Below are 21,911 nucleotides of genomic sequence, written 5' to 3' on the forward strand. Positions count from 1 at the left end.
TGGCGAGCGCCGCGCGCCCTCTCGCCCTTAAAGGGGCGATGCTGCCGTGTGAGGGAGAGGCCCGCTCCCCGGAAAAGCCGCGGCCCGTTTAAGCGGCGGCCGCTCCTTCGGCGCAGCGTACGGCCATGCTGCGGGGCCGCTGGCTGCTGCCCGGCGCCTCGCTGGCCCTGGGCACGGGGCTGGGGGCGGCCCTGGTCGCCCGCCGCCGGCCCGAGGGCGATGCGGCGGAGGGGCTGCTGGCCCGCCTGCCCGTCGTGCCCGCCGTGGCGGCGGCGGCGGCCGGTCCGCCTGCGCTGCCGGGCTCCACCGAGCTGACCAAGTACGGGCTGCCCGGGCTGGCCCAGCTGCGGAGCCGCGAGTCCTACGTGCTGTGCTACGACCCGCGGAGCCGCAGCGCGCTGTGGGTCATCGAGCAGCTCAACCGGGAGACCCTCAGCGGCACCTCCGACCGCTCCGCCTGCGACTTCCAAGAGGACGATTCGGTTCACGAGTACCACCGAGCCACCAACGCCGACTACCGCGGCAGCGGCTTCGACCGCGGGCACCTGGCCGCCGCCGCCAACCACAAGTGGAGCCAGAAGGCCATGAAGGACACCTTCTACCTCAGCAACGTCGCCCCGCAGGTAGGACCCGCCGCGGGCACCGGCTCCCCGCAGCCCCGGGGAGACTCGCCGCGGCCGGAGCGGGGAAGGCGGAGCTGCTCGTGTTCAAGGGCAGACGCCGCTCTCCGCTGGAAACCACCTCGGAGCCTCTCGGGCTCTCCCGTGTGCTTATCATAGAGTCATGGAACGGTTTGGGTTGGGAGGAACCTTAAAGACCATCCACTCCCACCCCCTGCCCCGGGCAGGGACACCTCCCACCAGACCAGGTCACTCAAAGCCCCATCCAGCCTGGCCTTGAACACCTCCAGGGATGGGGCAGCCGCAGCTTCTCTGGGCAACTTGGGCCAGTGCCTCATCACCCTCACAGTAAAGAATTTCTTCCTGATACCCCATCTAAATCTATCCTCTTCCATTTTGGAGCCATTACCCCTCATCCTATCACTACATGCCCTTGTAAAAAGTTTTTCCCTATAGTAGTTCAGGCAGAGAGGGTCCAAAGTCACTCGGTGGTGCTGTGTTTCCTGCTACACAACAGCAATCCTGCGAACACACCTGCCTGCGTGCTCCTCTCAAGCTGTTCAGCGCAGCGTGTCACAGGAACAAAGTTAAACAGGCTGACAGATGCTTGCAAAAATCATGGGCTCAGGCAAGTGGGTTCTGTTCCTGGGTGTGCAAACCATGACCTCACCGTGCACAGCGTGTGGAGTGGAGGTGATAGTTGAGATCTCTTCTGGAAGGTGCCCAGGACGTTGTGAGACATGTTACAGAAAAGGTGGGTGTTGTTATTCTGAACAGTGAGGAAATTCCCCACTGACTTTGCTGCCTGTATCGCCATTGTTGTGTTTCTAGGTTCCTCATTTAAACCAGCATGCCTGGAATAACCTTGAGAAGTACAGCAGAAGCTTGGCAAGGAACAACAAGAATGTCTATGTCTGCACAGGACCCCTTTACCTGCCCAGGTAAACAGGAGGGCCAAGCTGGGACCACGCTCGAAAGATGCATCGTGCTGGGAAAGGAAAGCAGGCGGAGGGGGTGCAGCCTCTCAGCTGCTCCCAAAGGGGAGCGATCTGCTAAGGGCCTGCTCAGCAGGTGAGACCAGCTGTGTGCAGAGGTTCTGTGCAAAGGTACTTTCTGAGGATTAGGATTAGTTTGTGTATTTCCCATTCAGTTGATTATTTCATGAGTAAAGGTGGGTTTCTTGAGCTACAGCATAACCAAATCGCTTTTGTTTGCAGTCTTTAACAATCTAGTAGTAGTAAATTACTAGATTATTAGATTAACAGATGAGATTGCAGCCCCCTTACCTGCAGAATAAAGCTTCTAGGTTTCATTTCATGGACTATTTCTCCACTTAAGAGCAAGACTTTATTTGCAAAAATCTTCACGTAGTGCTAAGGAGCAGCTGTCTCATGTTGAGATCTCTTCAGCAGCAGGAAATAGCTTGGAAAAGCTGTTAAAGAGGACAGTGGGGAAGGGATTTGAGCGGAGCAGACCAAATACACAGCTCAGCCTCACCATGTCACGTAGCCTCTGTTTCAGCACCCTTTTTACACCCCTACTACTGAAGTAGGGCTGCTCCCTGCCACGCTGTGGGGTGGGGGCTCACTTTGGGGTGGTGGTGGGAGCGCTGAGGGGACAGATGTGGCATCAGATTAAGAGGTAACATGGGACGTTGCTGTTGGTGCAGGATGGAGCCTGATGGGAAGATGTACGTCAAGTACCAGGTGATCGGGAAGAACAATGTGGCTGTCCCCACCCATTTCTTCAAGGTGCTCATCCTGGAAAAGGAGAGCGGGGAGATCGAGTTGCGATCGTATGTGATGCCCAACAGCCCTGTGGATGAGAAAATTCCCCTGGAACGGTTCCTGGTTCCCATAGAGAGCATTGAGCGAGCCTCAGGGCTCCTCTTTGTCCCAAACATCTTGAAGAGAACAAGTAACTTGAAAGCTATCACAGCTGGAAACAAGCGTTGAACCCCCAAATCCAGGTATCCCTGGGAAGGGACTGACAGCAGTTGCCCATTCCTTGTGCAATTTTAAATGTGGGAAATAAGAATCAAACCAATGATTCTTTTTACCCTTCCCTTCATTTCGTGTAACAGTGAAACATGCACACGCAGCAGGTGTCCAGGGCAGGAGTCCACCTTGACACTGTAGCAGGTCTCTAGAATTGGCCCTTAATTAGCAGTACAGATGTTTGTAGCTCATTAAGACAAGGAATAAAGGAAAGTTACTTAATTGCTGCTATTTAGCAGGGAAGGATAGGAGCAAGATGGGTGCAGGGGGAGGAGAGGTTCCTGCCTTTCTGTGGCCAAAGAATTGTATGATTGTTTTCTTTTAGAAGATGGTTTTAGCAGTAAAGCTTTGAACACCCACAGTATTTGTTGTTTCTTATCTGCTCTTACCAAAGCCCTGAATATCTCAGCAGGAGGGGGGAGGACAGAGCCAACTTTTCCAGCTGCTTTCCTGTTTCAGCTCACTGTAGGCAGAGCTTAAGGCATCATAGATGGGAGCCAAACTGTAACGAGCTATGCTTAGTGCTAAGGCCCAATTGAAGCTCCAGCTCTTCCTGCTGTTGGGAAGGATGAAGCATTGGAGTTGAAGGGGGGGCTGGGGGAAGTCAGGCTGAGACAGGAACAGCTTCTTGGCATAAGGATCAAGTTTTGACTTCCTTTAAGTCTGGAGCCATGTGGCTTCAGAGGCATGGAGCATGCAGGACCTCTGGACATTGAGTGCCCATCCTCCACACTAAGAAACTTGCACGTGGACTTCAAGGCAACTGAGGTTCCATACTACTTTATTCCCCACTCCAGATGTCCAAATTCCCAAGACCTGGTCTGCTGCCAGGCTTGTCCTAGCTGCTGAAAGGCAGCAACCAGCCCTTGGCTGAACCATGCAGGCAGGAGGGCGCAGACTTGCTGGTCCCAACAGCAGCCAGACACTTGGTCAAGCAGCACTGCCAGCTTTAGTCACGCTGTGTCTTGGCCCCCACCAGGCTCTTGGAGTGATTTGCCCAGCACGCCATGTTGGAAAAGCAGCTTCTCCACAGCAGTCCTCAGCTGATGGCAAGGTCAGTGGTTTTCCTTCCATCACCCGTCGCTGGGTGTCTTCACAGCCTCATCGATGTGGGGTCTCAGTGCAGACAGAGAGATCAGCAGTGCTTCCTGGAACAGACCCAGGCAGCAGTCAGAACCCCTGCTCTCTGAGGAGCGCCAGGCAACCTAGCCCCTCTGTGCTGAGGTGTCACCACGGGGAATGACACATAGGCCGTATGTGTCACTACCAGAGGCAGAAATGTAGCACTCTTCTGTGCAAACAGGCATTGCACCCCACCGCACCATTAGCCACCTGCCGTACCTCTGTCCGGATGGTTCTGCTGCCTTGGCTGGGACAAGTGTTCAGGTAGAAGTCAAACAAGACACTTGGGTCGGTGACCTCCAGGTTTGGGTCTACATCAACCCCAGCTTCCAAGCCCTCAAGACCTCCAAACACAACAAGGGCATGCCTAGGGGAGAGCACAGGGACAGGGTAAGAAGGGAGACTGGCTCTTACCCCTGTACTGAGGCAGATGCTACAAGCTTTAGACAGGAGAGCTGCTCATGTGCCTTGAACTTTCAAGTGGATTAAGAATTGGCTTCGCATAAACAGTTTTCTTAACTTTATCTCCAAGAAGAAGACTCATTGCTCTTGTTCAGGTATCTGAAGCTGTGTTCAAACTCCTCTGTCCCACTGAAGTGGGGAGCTATGTCCCTTGCTGACAATGCCCAGTGCAGCTGCCTCCCTAACAAAACCCCATAGCACTTGGCCAAAGTGACAGTCCCTACTACCAACTGAATTGGGAGAACCCACTCCAGAGAAATACAGGAAAGGAATTGCCCTTGTCCTGGGGTACTTCCCCCAGCTTCTGTCATGCAGAGGAACGTGCCTTGGTGCAAAAGGGAGCAGCAGAGCGCAGGAGGGAGTCTACAGGCATTTCTGCCTGGGAGAACACCAAAGCCACAGTGCAGCTCTGCTGCCTGCACCAGGCTTCCCTGGGGGCTCTGAGTGGGGCCAAGCAGGCAGGGAACGAACCTGAAGGAGGGGAGAGTGGCCTGGTCCACGGAGCTGCCCCGCTCTGAGGTCCCAATAGAGAGATCGTAGCCTTCCTTGAAAGGGCACTCTGAAAAGACAGCACCTGGGAAAGAAACAGAATATGGGGTTATTCACATGGTACCCTCACCCATGCTGCATGCCTTCTGGACAGGCTGAAACACTCCACAGGTAAGTGGCAGCAGCAGAAGGAATTGCTTTTCAGTACCACTAGTGCATTGGGAGACATAAGAATGATTCCTCCTTCTTCCATAATTCCTATACTGCACCCTTGTCAACTGCAGCACCTTTTCCTCAAAGCTCAAACAGGTGCCAGGAGCCATTCCTTGATTAACATCTTAGGATTCTCCAAGGAGGTCAAATCAATCAGAAGACAGGAAAAGGATTTTGCAGGGCTGTTAAGCTCAAATGTCACTGCTGGCTTTGATGTGAACGAGCGGGAGGTAGTTATGGAAATGGAGATGTTCTGGCTGGAGATGGAGAGCACCAACTCATCTGCTACATGGACATTTGGCACAATGGTGAGTGGAAGTACAGGGCAGAGTACTGGTGGGTTACTGGGGTGATTCACACTTCTAGCTTTCATCCTTAAATGTAATTGCCTCATGGCTGCTAGCTGCACAGGTAAGCTGCCTTTGAGACAAAAGAGATTTCCAAGAAAGACATGTTAATGTGTGCTGCAGGTGTGCAGTTGATAGGCCTGAAATTGGTGTGGAAGCCCAGGCAGAGACATGGCAGAGAACCCCCGCAAATACTTACTCAGGCAGGAGGCAAGGCGGACGCTGTAGCCCCAGTACAAGCCTGAGACTGTCCGAGGGTGGTGTGAGGACACCACTGTACCTTTCCGCACTTTAGCTTCTGAAAGGGAAGCAAAGAAATTAACAAACCCTGTGATCTCCTAGCGTGAGCTCGATTTCACCAGAGACAAACAGCAGTTTGTCCTGGGGCAGGGCACTGACCTGGTGTGCAACCAAGAACCTCCCTTTTGAGTGCATTCTGGAAAGCATGCTAGTACGTTTGGGCTGCTTATTGTTGGTCAAAGAGCTGGTAGTTCTTTCCGTTTAACTAAGTAAGTGTGTTACTAAAATTGCATGTGGAGTGAAGGGAACATGCAGAGTTGTTGGGTACCTTCAAAAACTAGTAATCTGAAGGCTGTCACATGGAAGGACCAACTCCTGTGGGACTGAAGTTTACTGATGCTAATGGAGCAGTGGGTTACCTGGCTTCTGGGGTTCTTCCAGGCGCACAGTAACTCGCAGACCGGCGTTCAGCTGTCTGTCGATCTGCACCTCCTGCGGTGAAAGTCACCATCAGCATCAGACATTCTGGAAGTACTGGGGAAGGTGGGGAAAGAAGGGAACACTCTGAGGAAGTGGGGGGTCTGTTCTGGCCTGCAGCTGGAATGAGGTGCTCTGCGATCAGGGCCTGTGTGGTGCATACAGTGCAGAGCAGGCTCAGGGTGGCTTGGCTCAGACTGCAGTCTGAGACTTATTTTGCTGCTCAAAGGCTCAGCTCCAGGAGTGAAGCAATGACATGCTGTACAGGGGCAGGCCTGCCAGGACTCGGGAAGCTACAACCATTAACAAGCCAGAAGGGACAAGATAGCAACAGCATTAAACCCCATGCTAGCCCACTACGGCCTTCAGGAACCCAGCAGTACCCACCCTGCCTGCTTCAAATCCACCAGAGAGACAGGGGAAATTGGTTTTGGATCTGTGGGTGACAGACAGACATACCTTCCTCATCCCACAGTTAACAAAAGAGCCTTTGCCTGGCTTAGTTGGCCGGTCCAACACTATGCCTTCTCGGTACTGTGATTCCTCATCCACCCGCATATGGTGAGGGCTGTCCAGGGGGTTGAGGAGCCCTAGAACAGCACAGAGGAAGGCAACTGCTAAGGAGAGGACACAAACTGTGGGAACACAGGTGTAAGTACAACTGCTCTGCTGCTCCCCCCATTCCTGGTCCAGCATAATGTAGCACAGCACCTCACCTGCACTCTGAAGTGGAGAAAGTTACTCAATTCTGTGTGAATTCCATGCAAAGCAAGAGGCAGAGCTCAGGAAGGGGGAGCCAACAGCTTGGGACAGACATAACTGAATTATTACCTGCAAACTGCAGATCCTCATGTTTTGGAAAAAAGGATTTCCTCAAGTACCTGTTATGAGAGAAGGCTGAAATGTGAAAACAATTGTTTCCATGGAATCAAAGCCTCAATTCTAGCTTAAAGGAGCTCCTCCAAGTCTCTGATCTACCTCTAATGCAGCATGCAGGTTGTATTCTGTATTCACTGCTGTTCTTTCAGTTAAACTCCTGAACCAGACATGAAACAATCAGATCCTGTATAATCATGCAACATAACCATTGTGTTTGGCTCCTGCTCCCCTAGTCTCTGGCATGTGATATTCATGGTAGTCTGTTCTGCTGCACAGTCTGACCATGGCGGACTTACTGAGGGCACTCCAAGTACTGCAAGATCCGAGCCAGCTGCACACAAGCCTTGCCTTTCCTCCCAATTCCTTCAAAGTCTCCCTCCACAGTTCTGAAAGAGAAAGCAAGCAGCCTGTGAACTCAGCATGAGACTGCACAGCCCCAAATGGTCGTCTCCAGAAGACCAAGCCTTGTTCTTTAACCTGAAAATAGCAGCAGCCCCCCTCCACCCCCAAGAAATAATGGGCCGGATGTAGACACTATTAAAAAATCATATCTGTAACTCTCTGTAAGCCAAGTATCTTTTTCAGTTTTGTTTTTGATCTTTGTGTATTGACACAACCTGGCAGTTGGATGCTACTGAGCTGGATGCTACAGGATTGCATGGCTTGGCCAGTTAACATAGATGCAGGTCCAGGTTGAAAAGCTGAAGGGTGGGAATTTGTCTTCCATAAGGATAGAGGCGTGCCCTGTCCCTCCACAACAAGACTTAAGAATACAGGAGAACTTGACCTCCTGCTGCTTTGTCATCCCCATGCTGGGATAAATGATCCTAGTTGACAGGGCAGTTAAGTCAATCTTTGCCCCATGGTGTAAGGGCCCCTGTAATCCTGGCAGTTGAGAAAGGTTCAAACATTTGCTTGATGTACATGCAATTCTTTGCTGGTCTTAGCTTAATAAAAGACTCAAGAAATAGAAAGCAGAGAGGAAATGCAGAATAAGATGTCTGCTCCTTACTTTACATCTTCTCCATGCTCATCAAACACTATGATCTCATCCACACAGAAGATGGCACAGGCCCGAGCAATCTGTCCAGCAAGGTATGTCCGCAGCTCCAGCGACTGGGCGTTGTTCAAAATAGAGCCTGGCAGGGCTACGCTCAGCGTGTAGTGACGCCCTGGGGAACAGAGCATGATCAGAAGAGGGCCACAGCATGACAGCTTTTATTTACTACTTCAACTGCAGTTATGGTGGGGGGGGAAAGCAACCTGTATTTCTTAGGGTTTTAACCACAGGTTTTCTCTTAATAAAGGTGTCTCGTGCCGTGCTCACTGCATCGTGTTCACGCTTGTTTATGCATGTGGATTGATCTACATCAGATCTATCGAGCTGAGCACCACCTTCCCTATCGAGACATAAAACTGACTGACTTTTAACAACCAAGTCACAGCGGCATCACCTTTGTCATCCTTCTGCTCCTCCTGCTTCTCGGCTTGTTTTTCTGCCAGCTCCCGCATCCGCTGTTTTTCCAGTTTCTTCAGGAGCTTCATTTCCTTCCATTTTTTCTTCTCCGCTTTCCCTGGAACGGAGAACAGCATCTCTCTTTAAACAACGCGATCGCCCAGAGCGGGGCAGCACCAGGGCCGGTGGACTCCTGGCACCAGGACTCCTCGGTGCGGAAGACAGAGCGCTCGGAGACGGCTCCTCCCGGTCCGAGGGCCCCGTCGGGGACCCCCGCAGCTGCGCCCCGCTGCGCCCCGCTTTCCCTGCCCGCCCCCAGCCCCCTCGGCGGCCCGGCCTTACTCTCCTGCTTCCAGCGCCGCCAGTCCACCTTCCTCTCCTCAACCTGCGGGAGACAGCGACCGTCACCGCCGGGCTACCCTCAGGGGCCGCCCCCGGTAACCACCGAGCGCCTCCCCCGCCCCGCACCGCACCCCACCTGTACCCCCTTGGGCCGCTTCACCGCGCTGCCGTCGGCCATCTTCCGCCCACGCTCCCCGGCCACGCCCCCCACCGCGGTGGTGATTGGTGGAGGCCGGAGTCACGTGAGCCAATGGCCAGACAGGGGGCGGGGCCAGTGTTTAAGTCGCCTGCGCGCGGTGTCAAGCTAAGCAGGTGCTGCTTCGTTCTGCGGGAGGATGGGTGACCTAAGAGAAGCTATGGGAGCAGGCGGGTGTAGCTCAGCCTCTCCGGGGAGGGTGGGGGTGGCTGGGGTCCGTCTCCCTCCGCACAAGCACTGAGTGCGTGGTGGAGGATGGGGAGGTGCACCCTGCCCCTTGTGGGGTGTGTCATGGCCTAGAGCAAGAGCCCACACACGTGGGGATATTGTAAGCAACTTTATGCTCATAATCTAATCTCACAGTTGTTTATCTGTTGCAGTGATTGCAGTGATTGCAGTTCTCCTAGCACTTGGCATGTATGTGGATGCAATATGGCCTTCAGCAGCACTCTCGCCCACCCAGGCTATGCAGGGAGGTAAGATGGGATACGTTTGCCGTGGGTGAAGGCAGGAGGTGGGTGTTTGCCTCCCCCTGTCGCTCCATGGGTGGGTGCAGCTCTGGCTTCACAGGGGTCAGTACCGCCAGCTGCAGCCCAAGACAGAAAACTTGCAGAGCCACCACCCTCTGGCCTGGGTAGGATGAGCAGCTGCCACTGTGGGATGCTACGCAGATGTTGCACAGGTGACGGCAGGTCTCCAGGAGAGCTGCGTCAGGCCTATAATCATTACAGAGACACTTACTCTTCAATAATTGCAGTAATTCATCTTTAATAATTTAACTGCCATAAATGCTTATCGCACAGTCTGTTGCACATAACTCCTGCGTAATTGATGATGCTGTTTTACATTCTTATCCAGGTTGAAATTGAGAATGGCGCAAGAATTACATTTCAAAATGCTGTTCATGTTATCCCACCAGCCTGGCAGCTGGGAGGCTGCAGGGGCCACCAGTGGCAGGAGCTGCCTGAGGCTGCTGTGCCCTTCCTCCCCATCCACTGTGTGCGCTTCTCAAAGGCATTAAGGTTTTGCTTTGCAGCCTGGGCAATGCTGCCAAGCCCTGACAAAGTGTCAGGCATGGTTTGGGGGATGCACAGGGAAGGTTTGGCAATATTTGGGCTATTTATGAAAGCCCATTTCTTGGGGGAGCCAGTTATTGATTCTGCAGTCACTTTCCCCAGAGATGCACAGGAAAAAAAAAATAGGAAAACTCATAATTATGGGAAACAGCATTTCACTGGCTTTGTAGTTTTCAGGATCATAGGAATCAACCTATTGACAAGTGGTGATACTGCACAGTCCTGTGAGAATGTGAGTGCTGGTGGAAACGCTGTCCTGCGCCTTGGGGTACGTGAGAGGGTATGTGGAGCAAGACAAGCCACACTAACCCCCAGCATGGCCTTAAAGGTAGGTCCTCAAACACCTTTTCAGAATTTGCTGGTGGAAAAGACACCAGGAGCCATCCTTACCTTGTGTCTTGCTGGATGCATCCCAGAACTGATTATCAAAGTCTTTAAACGCAATGAAAAGAAACATCGAATACTGTCAGCGCATGCGAAGGCTCACTTTTTGCAAGGAACAGTGCAATCACTTCACAGTTACAGAAAGTGTCGCCCTGGCCCTGGCAAACCTCTTACCCATTTGTCTGACAGAAAATGTGATTGAAAGCACTAAAATAAGGACGTATCAAAGTTTGTAGCCAAGCAAAGGAAGAGGAGGAAGAGCGGTCATGGCAGGTGAGGACCAAGGAGAGACTGGTTTTCTCTCCAGTGTGCTCAGGGACTGGTTTTCTCCTGTTTCCATTTTTGCAATATGTCATTTGCTGCCTTCAGTGTGGCTTCTTCCTAAACAAATACCACAGGTCTGGTCAGTGGCTTCCAGCCAAATCCCCTTTCCCCTCACTCCAGTCATCATTTATCTAAAAATCCCATTCTTGTTCTGGAACATTCCAAATGCCCTGTGTTCAGTATGAGATAGGCATAGCATCTCTGGGGCAGGCATAGCCACAGGGCAGTTAAACGTGCACCCAGAAGACTCCCTGCCTTGACCACGAAATGTGGGATGCTGATGGGACACATTTTAGGACAGCACAGGCACACCTCCTGCCCCCAGCTTGGCTCGCATGCCTGCAGGAGGGGGTTGAACCATCTGTGATGCCATGCTTAGGCTCTGATGCCCAAGGCACTCTGCTTTTCTGCTTGGCATTTATCTTATTAAACCAGCCCTGATTATTACTCTCAACCTTGCCTTTCTTCGTGCTGCCACGCATCTCACCTTTGCAAAGCAGAACCGGATGAAATGGCTGTAGATGTTCTTGTGGGGCCCAGAGTAGAAAGCGGAGAGAGGGATGGCGGCAAGTCCCTGGGAAGAGGAGACAGGTGGAGCTGAGGTTACTCTATCTGGGCTGGCATGGAGCCATCCACTTATTGCTTTTAAGTCTCATGGATGGGCTTGTAGATGCCTTTGGTGCCCTGTCTGCTCACTCTGCCAGGGTTGGGGCCAGCTGCTGACAGACACCCCTGGATGAGCTGCCGGACCCGGCAGTGGTGGTGTGCTGCTGGCTGCCATGAGCGCAGCCAGCAAGGAGGGCACAAACCCATCTGGGGCAAATGCGGCGGAAAGGACCAGGTGCATTTACCTTGTTCTTGACCATCCACTTTGCAAATCTGGAGTCATAGGGCTCATCAGAGTCGGGGACATCAGGGACGTCAGATTCTGCAGGAGAAGCAGAGCAGCACGGAAGTGGGGGCCACTGCCGTGTGCCTCAGCCAAGCCCCAAACCCACAGCCTCTGGGAGTTCAGATGGGAAACACCGTATTTTCCATCCCTGCTTTGGTGGTGGTTTATGCAGGTTCCTGTCCCTGCTAGTGGTACCCCTCCGAGCTGGCCTCCCATACTCAGCCCTGCCTGAGCAAAACTGCAGCTGCGTGACTCACTGAACTTGGAGATGTCTGCCACCAAGAAGTAGGTGCCCTCAGGGACGATGGGTTTCATCCCCACAGCATCCAGGCTCTGGACCAGCCAGTCTCTCTTCCGCTGCAGCTCCTTGGGCAGTTGGACAAAGTAGCTGTCTGGTTTTCCGTAGAGCTCAAGCTCCCTCTGGAAACCCTGAGCCACAGCCTCCTGCGAGGAGAGAGGTGCCCGGTGGGGAGATGGTCAAGGCTTGCTTGAGAACCGGAGTCTTTGCTGGGATGCAATTCACAGGTGATTAGGGAGCAAGGGGTGATTTCTCACTGCACCAAGCTCAGCTCTCTGCCTCCAGCCCCTCCAAATGGCCTCTTAGATTGTCAATACGCAGTAAGGAATATACCCCAGGCAGACTGGACTCTCCCCTTCCTCCCAAGCATGGGGGAACTGCAGGGAGAGGGGAAGGAGCCTCTCCAGGGCACCATGCATCACCCTGTCTGTGCCTTTCAGGTCAGCGTGGGCAGAAGGACCCTGTCTCACCCCTGTTTCAGGGGTTTGGAAATTGTGGGGCAGCTGCAGGGAGCCACCTTACCTGGGCAACTGTGGCACAGTGGTACACTGAGTTTTGGTGCACAGTACGGAGGTGCTGCAGCAGCCGGTTGGGTCCCACAGTCCAGCCCACCTAAGGCCAGGAGAGGAGGAGGAAGGTGGTAAATTTCTGGGTACCTGTTCGGTCTCCCCTTTATTTGCCTGTGCTGGCTTCACTGTATTTTCCTGACAGAGCTACTGTAAAGCAGCTTTGGTACTTTCAGACCCTGAGGTTCAAAGCAGAGTGTGCAGCAGTGGTGTTCCCAGCACCACGCTATGGCAAAGGCACCCATGCCCTGGAGCAAAGGGACGGGGCTGGAGAGAGCACAAGATGCCACACAGGAGAATTCACCTTCCATCCAGTGGCACTGAAGGTTTTTCCAGCACTCCCGATGATCACTGTGCGGTCCCACATCCCTTGCAAGCTGGCTGGCAAGAAAACAAGAGAGAAGCACCGATGGCAGAGCTCAGCGTGCTCACTTCTGGACTGCATTAGTAACATGGTGGGAGCTCTCTGCCCAACATAACCCACAGTGGCCTCTTGTGTTCACAACACATCTTTCACCTGGATGAGCCTCAAAGCACATCCCAAGAAGGCAGTCAGGTTTCTCAAGAGCATCTCTTTATAATTAAGTGTTTTCATATGCATATGCATGTACCCAGCCCGAGGGGTTCCTAGAGGTGCCAAGCACCATCACCCTGCAACAAGGTGATTGCGTGTTACTGCAACAGGAAGAACAGGCCTCTGAAATCGTGTTGAAATGGATGCCCTAAAACTAAAACACCAGAAAACTGTGGGAAAAGAATTACAGTTTCTGTGGAGCCAAAGGGCTCTTTGCTCTGGATGTCACACTGTGAAGCCAACACTGTTTCCTCTGACTGGTTCTGAAAGTCAGGGGTCTGTTTTAAGACCTGATTTAGAGGCCGAGACTGAAGTGCAGCAAAATACCTCTAATGGGGATCCATGCCTGGTAGATCTGTGCATGCAAGGAACCCGTGTAATTTCCAGGAGACCCCAGTTAAATCACCAGTTCCTTTCCTGAAGCTGCTGTACCAAGAGAAGACACCCAAGCTCAGCCAAGCTGTTCTCCGTACCGATGCGGATGTGCTCCTTCCCGTCATAGACCAGCCACTCGTACACTTCATCACTGATGCACAGGACGTCATGCTTCACACACAGGTCTGCAATGAGCTCCAGCTCCCCTCGGCTGAATACCTGCAGCAGGTAGGGAGTGGAGCAGAGATGCTGCAGGAGCTTTTCTGAGCCCCTGCTTGTCCCTGCCTCTCCGCAAAGGCTGCACACCCTGCCTGCACCATCTCCTGAGCCAGGGTGGGCAGGAGCTGGCTGCAACGGTCTAACAGGGCAGAGCCACTGCTGGCACAAAAGACCAGGCTTAAAAAACACCAGATGAGTGAGCGCAGCGTGCGGTCCTGCCACAACACCCATTTCCCTTGTGTGCAAAGATGGTCAAGTCACTGCTGCACTGCAAATGTGGCTGGGTGAGCTGTAGCACCCCAGCTGCTTTCAGGACCAGCCACAGCAAGGCCAGAGGTGTTACCTTGCCCAGAGGGTTGTTGGGTGAGTTCAAGACGATGGCTTTTGTCCGTTCACTGAATTTAGAAGCCAGCTCAGCCGGGTCCAGCTGCCAGTCTGCACTAGACATCAATTTGCCATCTTTTGGAGCTTTCTAGACAGAACAGAGGGGAATACCGGCTTGCTTTGCTACCTCTGCACTTTGCTTACTGCTCACCTCTTCACTCACTTTGCTGTGTCTCTTCTCTCCTCAATGGCTTTGACCCATTCACCGGTCTCAGCGGGACCCACTCACCGGTCTCAGCGGGACAAACACGGGCGTCCCACCAGCCATTTTCACCATCGGCTCATAGCAGTCGAAGAAGGGCTCAATGATTATCACCTGGAAGAAAGGGACATGTGAGCACCCTCCTGCCCCTGCTCAGACCTTCCCAGATGGGTGTAGAGAGCAGTGTGAGGGACAGGAAATTTTAATCCTTGAGTTACTGCAATGGAGAACATGCATTGCTAGTGGGCAGTGTCAGGGAAGAACAACATCACTCAGGGCAAAAAGGTTATTTTGCTTTATGCAGAAATAAGATAGTGCCTTGCAACAGAGAAATTTTTCCTTTGGAAGCTCAAATACTGGAGAATGGGCATAAAAACTTCTCTGCTTTGCAAAATGACTATGAAAACCTGCCCCTGGCAGACCCAGAGACAAGAAGGGCTCTGTTGGAGGAAGGCTACCTGTGCAACAAGCCCAATTCTTGGGTTACCTCATCGCCTTCCTCTACGAAAGCCTGGAAGCAGCAGAAAAGAGCCTGGTATGCCCCCACAGTAACCATCACGTTGGTCATAGGATCCAGGTCTCGTCCAAGCAGCTTCCCAAAAAACTGGGCTATGATCTTCACCAGAGGTGGGTGGCCCTGTGGGGTGAGAGGAGGGGTGGGAATTGGGTTGCAGAAGCCTCCTAAAACACGGATGAGGCCTTGGAAGGGGGCAGGGCAGCCAAGTGCCCCGTGACTGCGCACGTGGGGCATCTTCCAGCCTGTCTGTTTCTAATGCCCTGGTAAAGCACAGTGTTACAGCCCTGGGTGCAGGGGGGGCAGGCTGAGGCTGGATACATGTTTTGTCTCGTGTTGTTTGCTCTGTTTATTGCTGCCTGGTGAGCCCTGAAGTGGCCAAGGCTAACAGGGAGTGAGGGGGGGTATTGCCGAGGAGCGGGGGTCTCCCCACGCACGAAGGCACGGGTGTACTGGTGCAGCATGTGGTTCTCCCCGCTGAGGGCTCTCACGAATGCCTCCTTCAGAAAGTCCGGTGGGGGGAAGTCAGGGAAGCCCTGGCCCAGGTTCACCGTGGAGTAGGTGGCAGCCAGTTTTACAAACTCCACCCTGGAGAGAAGAAAATAAGAGAAAGTGAAGTGTTTACAGAGGGTCTGGGCAGCATGCTGGCACTGGCTCTGCTTGTCAGCATCCCTTTGGAAGTGAGTGAGGTTGGTGTCCCTCCTGCAGAGCCATCCTGCTGCTCACAGGTGGACAGGACCAAGCACAGGTCATTTCACACCCGTTTCAATTAAACCGAGGATGAGGCACTATTGCACTGTGGGGTGGTTTTAATTTGTTTTTGAAGGAAACAGCCATTGTGCTGTCCGGTTGTGTGGTCACAGACGAAGCCACACACCACTTCTGATCAGACCAGACCAAGCAGGAGAGGACTTGGAGGTTTTCAAGCTCATATCAGTTCTGCAAAATCTAGCAACTGGATACCATGAAAGCCTCTGTAGAGGGAAAGGCAGGCTGAACTCTGCCCTTGTCTCATCCAAGAGCCATCTCATCAGCAGTTTGTAGCTTGAAATCAGACACAGCAGGGCTTTAGGGAAAGGCCATTTAAATATCTTCTTCAAACATGCAGTTTTCCCAATGCCATACTGTGCCTGGCAATCTGGGAACGGCATTTGCAGCACCCCTTTGCCTACCGCTCTGCTTGCAATGCCCTACGATGGGCTTGAAGCAGACACCGGGCTGAAACCAGTGTGCTGTGATGGCTTGGCTCAGATTTGGGTGCCACTGGGATCATTTGGGTGGACAGGTTGGGTGGAGTGCAATGCACTACAAGGTGCTCCTGCCTGCCTTCCCACAGGATGGTGTGGGACACCCTGTACGGCATAAAGTATGAACAGCAGATACAGAGCTGAGCCCTTTCCTGGGAGAAACCTGCCCTGATGCGCTTCCTGAACAAATGCAAAGCAGCTGAGGGAGACTGCTGCTCTGTGCTGTGTGGCTGTGGCAGTTTCTGTCTGGTGTTAGGCTGCTTAAAACCACATCTACCACCAGGGTAAACCAGATATTATCTTAACTCACCAGATATTCTTATCTGTTCCCTCCAGCCTTCGAGCTTGCACTGGCCTCGACATTTTTACCTGCAAAGAGAGAAAGAAAGTGGGTTTGAAGATTTCACTCATGGCAATGGGGCCACGTGCGATGGAGACATGGCCTCTCCAGGTATGTTTTTCCCAATAGAAGGTGTGCCCTTCAGTATTGCTTCATGGGTTGTTGCTGACCAACCTTAGAGTAGTAATGCTGATGCAGTGGCTTCTGGAAGAGGTTTCACACACTTTTTATGAAAGATCAAACAGATGAGAGCTGGCACAGGACGATGTTTCATTTACAAGTTTCAACAAGAATTGAGAAAACAGATGAACAAAATAAATGTGTGTACACTCACTGGGGAGTTGACAATGCCTAAAACCTCATTTTCAGTTGGAGTAAATCATGGGGTCAAATGAGCTCAGCCAAGCTGTAACAGCCAGGCCAGTGATCCCAGATCTCAGGCTTCTGCCTTAATCGCCTCTCTTGTCCTCCATCGGAAGGACCTCCTCGTTCTCTACAGGCCAGAAAATATCCTCTTTTCCTAGAAGAACAATTTTTTTTATTCCACACTGCTCTAAGGTATAGCAGAAATAGTATTCGCTCCTTTCTCCTACTAGAGCCCTTGGTGAAGGTAGTTGCTCTAGATCCTAAACAAAATGCTGGGTTTTGCACCTAAAGTTCATGGAAAAACCAGGTAGCAGCTGAGTACAGGCAAGAGGGGAGCACAGCACACAGGTCAGTCTGATGTACAGAGACACCAAGGTACCATTTGCCTGACTTATATCTAATTTCCACGTGCATCGTGGCTGGGGTGTAGGAAGAATGACAGTAGGAAACATTCAGAGCAAAATCCTCTTTCAAGTCAGATAAGAACAGTGGGAGAAATTCAGATGTGCTTGATGGGGAATTTATCACGAGGATGATGAAAAGCGGCAGAGGCAGAATTTAATAACTCAACAGCTCAGGGAGAAGGTAACCAGACAGCAAAGGAACTGGAAACTGGAGACAAATGATGCTCAGTGCACCAAGGAAAGCCAGCGTGGGGTCACAAGGAGGGCATCTCTGAAGCAATGAGCCAAGAAAATGATCATCACCACGGCAAATAAAGTACATTTGAACAGGGATGAGGAGGGCATGTGAAAGCAGCCAAGATGTGAGATGCAGAGCTGCGATGCAAGGGGACATGGTCTGTGCTGTGCTGTGCTGTGCCGGGACGGTGGGGGGGAATAACCAGGTCAGCCCCCCTCCTGAGGCTCAGCTTCTCTGGTAATTCCCCTCTTACCTTTGCTGTTCCCTGAGGTCTGCACCAGAATTTGAAAAGTGCCCCAATGATATTTTGTGTTGAGGTCTCTGGATTTTTATACAGCTTCAGCCCTTATTCAGGATCTTTGCAAACAACTTGCTGAGGAGCCCTGTGTTTCAGAGGGCACTGGGTGGACTCTGCGCTCCCTCGTGGTGCCAGGCAGGCAGCCAAGGGGAGTAGAAGTCACGTCTCCCCAGGTCTCAGGGAACCCCACTCTTCTCCTCCAGTCCCCTGCCTTGCTGTTTCTGCACAAGCTCATGGATATTATGGTCAGCAAGACCTGGTGTCTGAGCTGATTTTGGTGGGAGTAGAAGGATTTGTGGATTGGGAAGTAAAAGATAACTGGAGGTGAAGCATTAACAGCTCCAATGCTGTTCTCTTGCAGTGGGGCTGCTGCTGGCCACGGTTCAGAGAATTTAACAGCAAATGTGATGGGGGTCAGTGGGAAGAAGGTGCTTTAAGCTTAGACATTCCCAGTTCTGAGGAAAGACCTTGTCTGTTCCAGCCCTTTCAGGAAGGGAAATGACAAATACTTTCTTCTTTTGACATCCCCCCAATCCCATCTCCAGCCTGCACTATGCTGCCATGGGCGGCTGCCCATCAGGCTGGAGAGTAACACAGACTTGGGCCACACAGTCCCCAAATTTGTGTCAGCCTGTTCTGCTCCCCAAACCAAACAATGTGTTTCTCCAGTTGCAATTTGCCTGGCAGCCAGACAGGATAGTTGAGTGCAAATGTAGAAGACTTAACGGCCACAGCCTTCCACCACTGACTCCCTGCTGCATGTGATTTCCTTGCTCTGCATGTTTGTATCTCTAAGAGGGATGCTGATATTTCCTAAGTACTTTGCAACCCGAGAGGCTTTAGTGGAAGATACCATCAGATGAGGCAACCCCTCATACAATGAGCTTTCTTCTGTGTGAAGGATATTCTCTTGCTTATGAGATGTTCCTTTTAAACAGGCTATCTGGAAATAAGCAGGTACAGAGGAGATTGGACCAGTGTGGCTTTTCCTGACGTGCCCTATCTGCCATCGCTGCCAAGGTTAGCTCCTGGGCAGCGAGCTCCCCTGGGCTCCACACTGCTGCAGCCTGAGCCAGGGACCAAGCTGCCGGCCAGAAACAGTCACGCTGGGCATTAAATACCTCACTGGAGTATGACCTATATCCAGCGCTGTTCTTCCTCTCCAGCAAGAAGTGACGCAGGGACGGTCCCGCTCTCCTGAGCATGCCACGGCTCCTGCTGTCGCACTCCTGCGGGCACGGACCTGTGTTTCCCCCAGACACAAAGCAGAGGGGTGAGATAATCGCTCCACAGCTGCAGGGGCAAAGCAAACGCTCCATGTACCTGGGGACACAGCGCAGGTCCAGACCCAAAACTGTGGTTATTCTGCCCCAGAAAGGAAAGGGAGGAACGAGCCGCTTTGTGTGTTGTCACTGCAATGTCAAACAGTGCCGGGATTATACTTTGTGCCCCTGACACACACAAAGTCAGGATCACAAGGGCAACCATGGCTTCTGCCTCCTCTCTCCCCAATTTCAGGCTCCCCTCACTTTCCTCTGTGCTGGGGGGAGTGGTGTGGACACCAGCAAGAGGATATTGTCTGGGAATTCACTATTCAACATCAGCTTCCTCTCCAGTTTCACTGACCCCAGGTATCTCTTGCCTTTGCCCTTCCTCCCCTGCAGCACCTCCACCTGCCTCTCTGATGGGGCTGTGCCTTGGTAGGGCTGTTTGGCCACCCCTCTTGGGGCTGGCAAGTAAAACAGGGGGCCTTAGGGATGTATGCTGGGCAAATCTACTCCATGCAACCCCCCCCCCCTTCTCTTCCTTCATGTTCTTAAAGTTAAAAAAAAAAATCAAAGCAAGAGTGCTGCTATTTTTGAGAATCTCTGGCCTCTCAGCTGCTGCAGCTCCAAGCTCTTTAGTCGCAAGTTTTATTCTGATTAACAAGATGTGAGCTTCCATCTGCAAAGTGATTTTGGTGTTTACCCTTCCTTCAAGGCCCCAAACAAATGAATTTCTGTCCCTGATACAGCCTGCTCCTTCATCTCAGGTCCCCTTAACTATTGTACAGCATCGCTTAAACATGCAGTATTTAAGCTAAAATAATTTACTGTTTTGTTAGGTACTTGAGATAAAAGTGGTGAGTCTGGAGGATGCATGCACCTTTATTTTGACCAGCCATGGATTAATTTACCCAGCTACCAAAAAATAAATTAAAACAGGTTTGACACTGGCTAGTTCACAGGTAAGTTCTCAGTACTGCCAAGTGCAGTTTCCATCCTTACATGCAGGACGTGAGTCCCCTGCTTGCATTTTGTGTTATTTCTAACAGAAGTGCAAAGCAGCTGCCTGCTGAGACCAGTGGGATTTTAACTCTCTTTGCCCAGGTGGGAAAAAACAGCACAATTTATGGAAATACAGGAAGCCACGGGAAGCTCAGGACTGTGAAATACCCACTTTGTCCCTGTGCACAGGACAGCTGCATGTCAGGAATGGGCGCTGAGATGTGGGGGGACACTGCTTTGGGATGCAAAGCAAATGAGCACTGGAAGGGGGGACTAACCCTGCAGATAACAAAACTAAAGTGTGGCGGTAAACAGGGCTTCACTAGATTACAGAAAACCACAGATCTGGTGGAAGAGCTGTGCACAAGGCTCCTGCAAAGAGCTTAGAGGCAGCATCGGAGTCAGGGTGGATGGGGCAGGGACAGAGGGCTCTGCCTCACCTCCCCAGCCCCAGACAATGTTTTGGAGTGGCATCAGCCACCAGGGAGTCAAAAAGCCTGGGAAGGGCTCAGGGAGCCTGTCATGTCCTTGGGCACTTCAGGCTGTGCTGTAGGCACACTCCCAGCTGGGAGCCAGGGCACCTCTCGCCCTGGCAGGGTGCACGGTTTGGAGCATGGTGAGGATTCGGGAGGTGACAGCTGAAAGGTCACCACGGGGACCGGTCACTCACCACCTCCTGCCCTCCAGCCTGTGGGCACCAGCCACCTCCTCTGTCCCGGTGCTCCCCAAGCACCTCCGTGGTGGTGACCAGCCTGGCTGCTCACAGATGCACCCAAAGGGCTTTGGGGATGAGGGTCTCCCCAACCCCCTCACACTGTAGGGTTGCAATGCCACAGCTGGAGCACGGGCAAATGCAGCAACAACAAGCAGCAAGCACACAAACGTAGTTGCAAGGCAGCTGCCAGAAGGGATGGGGGGGGGGGGGGGTAAAAACTGACTTACATCAAGCTGGGCCAGGCTGCCTTACACTGCGAAAGTCTGGCACAACCGCCCAGGCAGCATTTGCACACATGACGCCTTCTCCCTCGCTCTGAAATGCTTCATCTGCAGCTGGGACTTCCTGGGAGGAGTCAGAGAGGCTGCAGGGAGGCAAGAGTCGAGCTACAACACTCAGATGGTGAAAATAGTACCGGGGAACGGGAGATCTCGGGTAGCTCTCTAAAGCACCAGGGTGAGGGAGGAGAGGGCTTTAGAACGCAGGTCCCTTCCTCCCCAAGGCTTGGAGCCACTGCTGCCAGAGGATTTTGGCTGCCTGGGAAAATATCCCAGCATATTGTTCAGATGGAGGCTCATATTGGCATAATTATACTGGGGTAATTTTTGTGGTATGGTTATAATTACTTTGGCATGGCAGTGGCTGGGAATTTTCCTTTGAGTGAAGCCTTTAGTTATTTTGAAAAAATAAATTTTTAAGTCAGACCCTTTCAAAAATTCCACCCTGCGGGCTTAATATTGTCGGAGAAGAGAATGCATCACAGGTACAGAAGGTGAAGGCATCAGCGTTATGTTCATCAGAGGATAATGACCTACTGCCATGATACAACTTAAAGCAGGATTCTGCATCATCATCTGAACCCCCCCCCGGGCTGTGGATGAGCAGGGAGGCAGCAGCTTCAGAGGGGGAATTCAGTGCACAGATGCAGGAGCTGAATTCTTCACCAGTCATTTGAGAGGTGACAATTGCTCAAGTAAGGCGTAGAGAGCAAATTGTCCTCTTGCCTTCCCTCTTCCTTTTGTGACAAGGCTTTACGTGCACCGATGAATCAGGTCATGTAGCTCTCCTGTGTGAGTAATTACTGTCTCCCTTTCACAGGAGGAAAAAGTGAGCCACAGGGAAAGGAAGTGGCTGACGTCCGCTGTGCCAAAGGTTCCCGAATCCTAACCCAATGTCTGGCCACTGGGCTCACAGTATCCCTGCCATGACTAAGCAGGAGGGAATGTCAGTGCAGGCTGATGCAAACTCTTTGTTTTCTAAATTTCTGTTTAACTCAAACACTGAAACAAACAGATGGAAGGAAAACATGTTTGCTTCCGTAAGAGTGTACACGGCACATCCTGAGCCACCTAATAGCTTAATGCTGTTTTCTCCTGCTGTCCTCGCTA

At 52.2% G+C, this 21,911-nt stretch overlaps 2 protein-coding genes across 3 annotated transcripts; one reads left to right on the plus strand and one right to left on the minus strand.

Moving 5' to 3' along the window:
- Positions 1 to 125: 125 nt before the first annotated feature.
- Positions 126 to 5,003, plus strand: ENDOG (endonuclease G; the record flags this gene model as incomplete). 2 transcript variants are annotated; one of them, XR_014269834.1, is made up of 5 exons in its annotated part: positions 126 to 623; positions 1,452 to 1,561; positions 2,290 to 2,589; positions 3,597 to 3,671; positions 4,991 to 5,003. XR_014269834.1 is itself a non-coding variant. In XM_082492843.1 (3 exons), 3 exons carry the CDS (start codon positions 126 to 128, stop codon positions 2,573 to 2,575), a joined length of 894 nt encoding a protein of 297 aa, XP_082348969.1. In that variant the 3' UTR covers positions 2,576 to 2,978. The 2 variants fall into 2 exon arrangements, 1 of the variants encoding a protein (XP_082348969.1); XM_082492843.1 differs by lacking the exons at positions 3,597 to 3,671; positions 4,991 to 5,003 and having other exon boundaries at positions 2,290 to 2,978.
- Positions 3,092 to 20,839, minus strand: LOC309679280 (uncharacterized protein). Its single transcript, XM_082492558.1, has 28 exons — positions 20,751 to 20,839; positions 18,663 to 18,784; positions 16,206 to 16,264; positions 15,086 to 15,236; positions 14,622 to 14,771; positions 14,162 to 14,248; positions 13,892 to 14,020; positions 13,428 to 13,548; positions 12,685 to 12,761; positions 12,337 to 12,426; positions 11,774 to 11,960; positions 11,476 to 11,552; positions 11,112 to 11,198; positions 10,621 to 10,681; positions 10,307 to 10,348; positions 9,687 to 9,775; positions 8,781 to 8,834; positions 8,645 to 8,687; positions 8,301 to 8,420; positions 7,859 to 8,018; positions 7,143 to 7,232; positions 6,799 to 6,848; positions 6,427 to 6,557; positions 5,910 to 5,982; positions 5,450 to 5,548; positions 4,673 to 4,775; positions 3,959 to 4,106; positions 3,092 to 3,765 (listed from the first exon to the last, which is right to left on the minus strand). The coding sequence occupies exons 2-28, from the start codon at positions 18,744 to 18,746 to the stop codon at positions 3,691 to 3,693; spliced, it is 2,637 nt and encodes an 878-aa protein (XP_082348684.1). The 5' UTR covers positions 18,747 to 18,784; positions 20,751 to 20,839; the 3' UTR covers positions 3,092 to 3,690.
- Between the last annotated feature and the right edge of the window lie 1,072 nt (positions 20,840 to 21,911).

This window comes from Vanellus vanellus (assembly GCF_965231255.1).
Source record: "Vanellus vanellus genome assembly, chromosome: 18".
NCBI classification, from domain to species: domain Eukaryota; kingdom Metazoa; phylum Chordata; class Aves; order Charadriiformes; family Charadriidae; genus Vanellus; species Vanellus vanellus.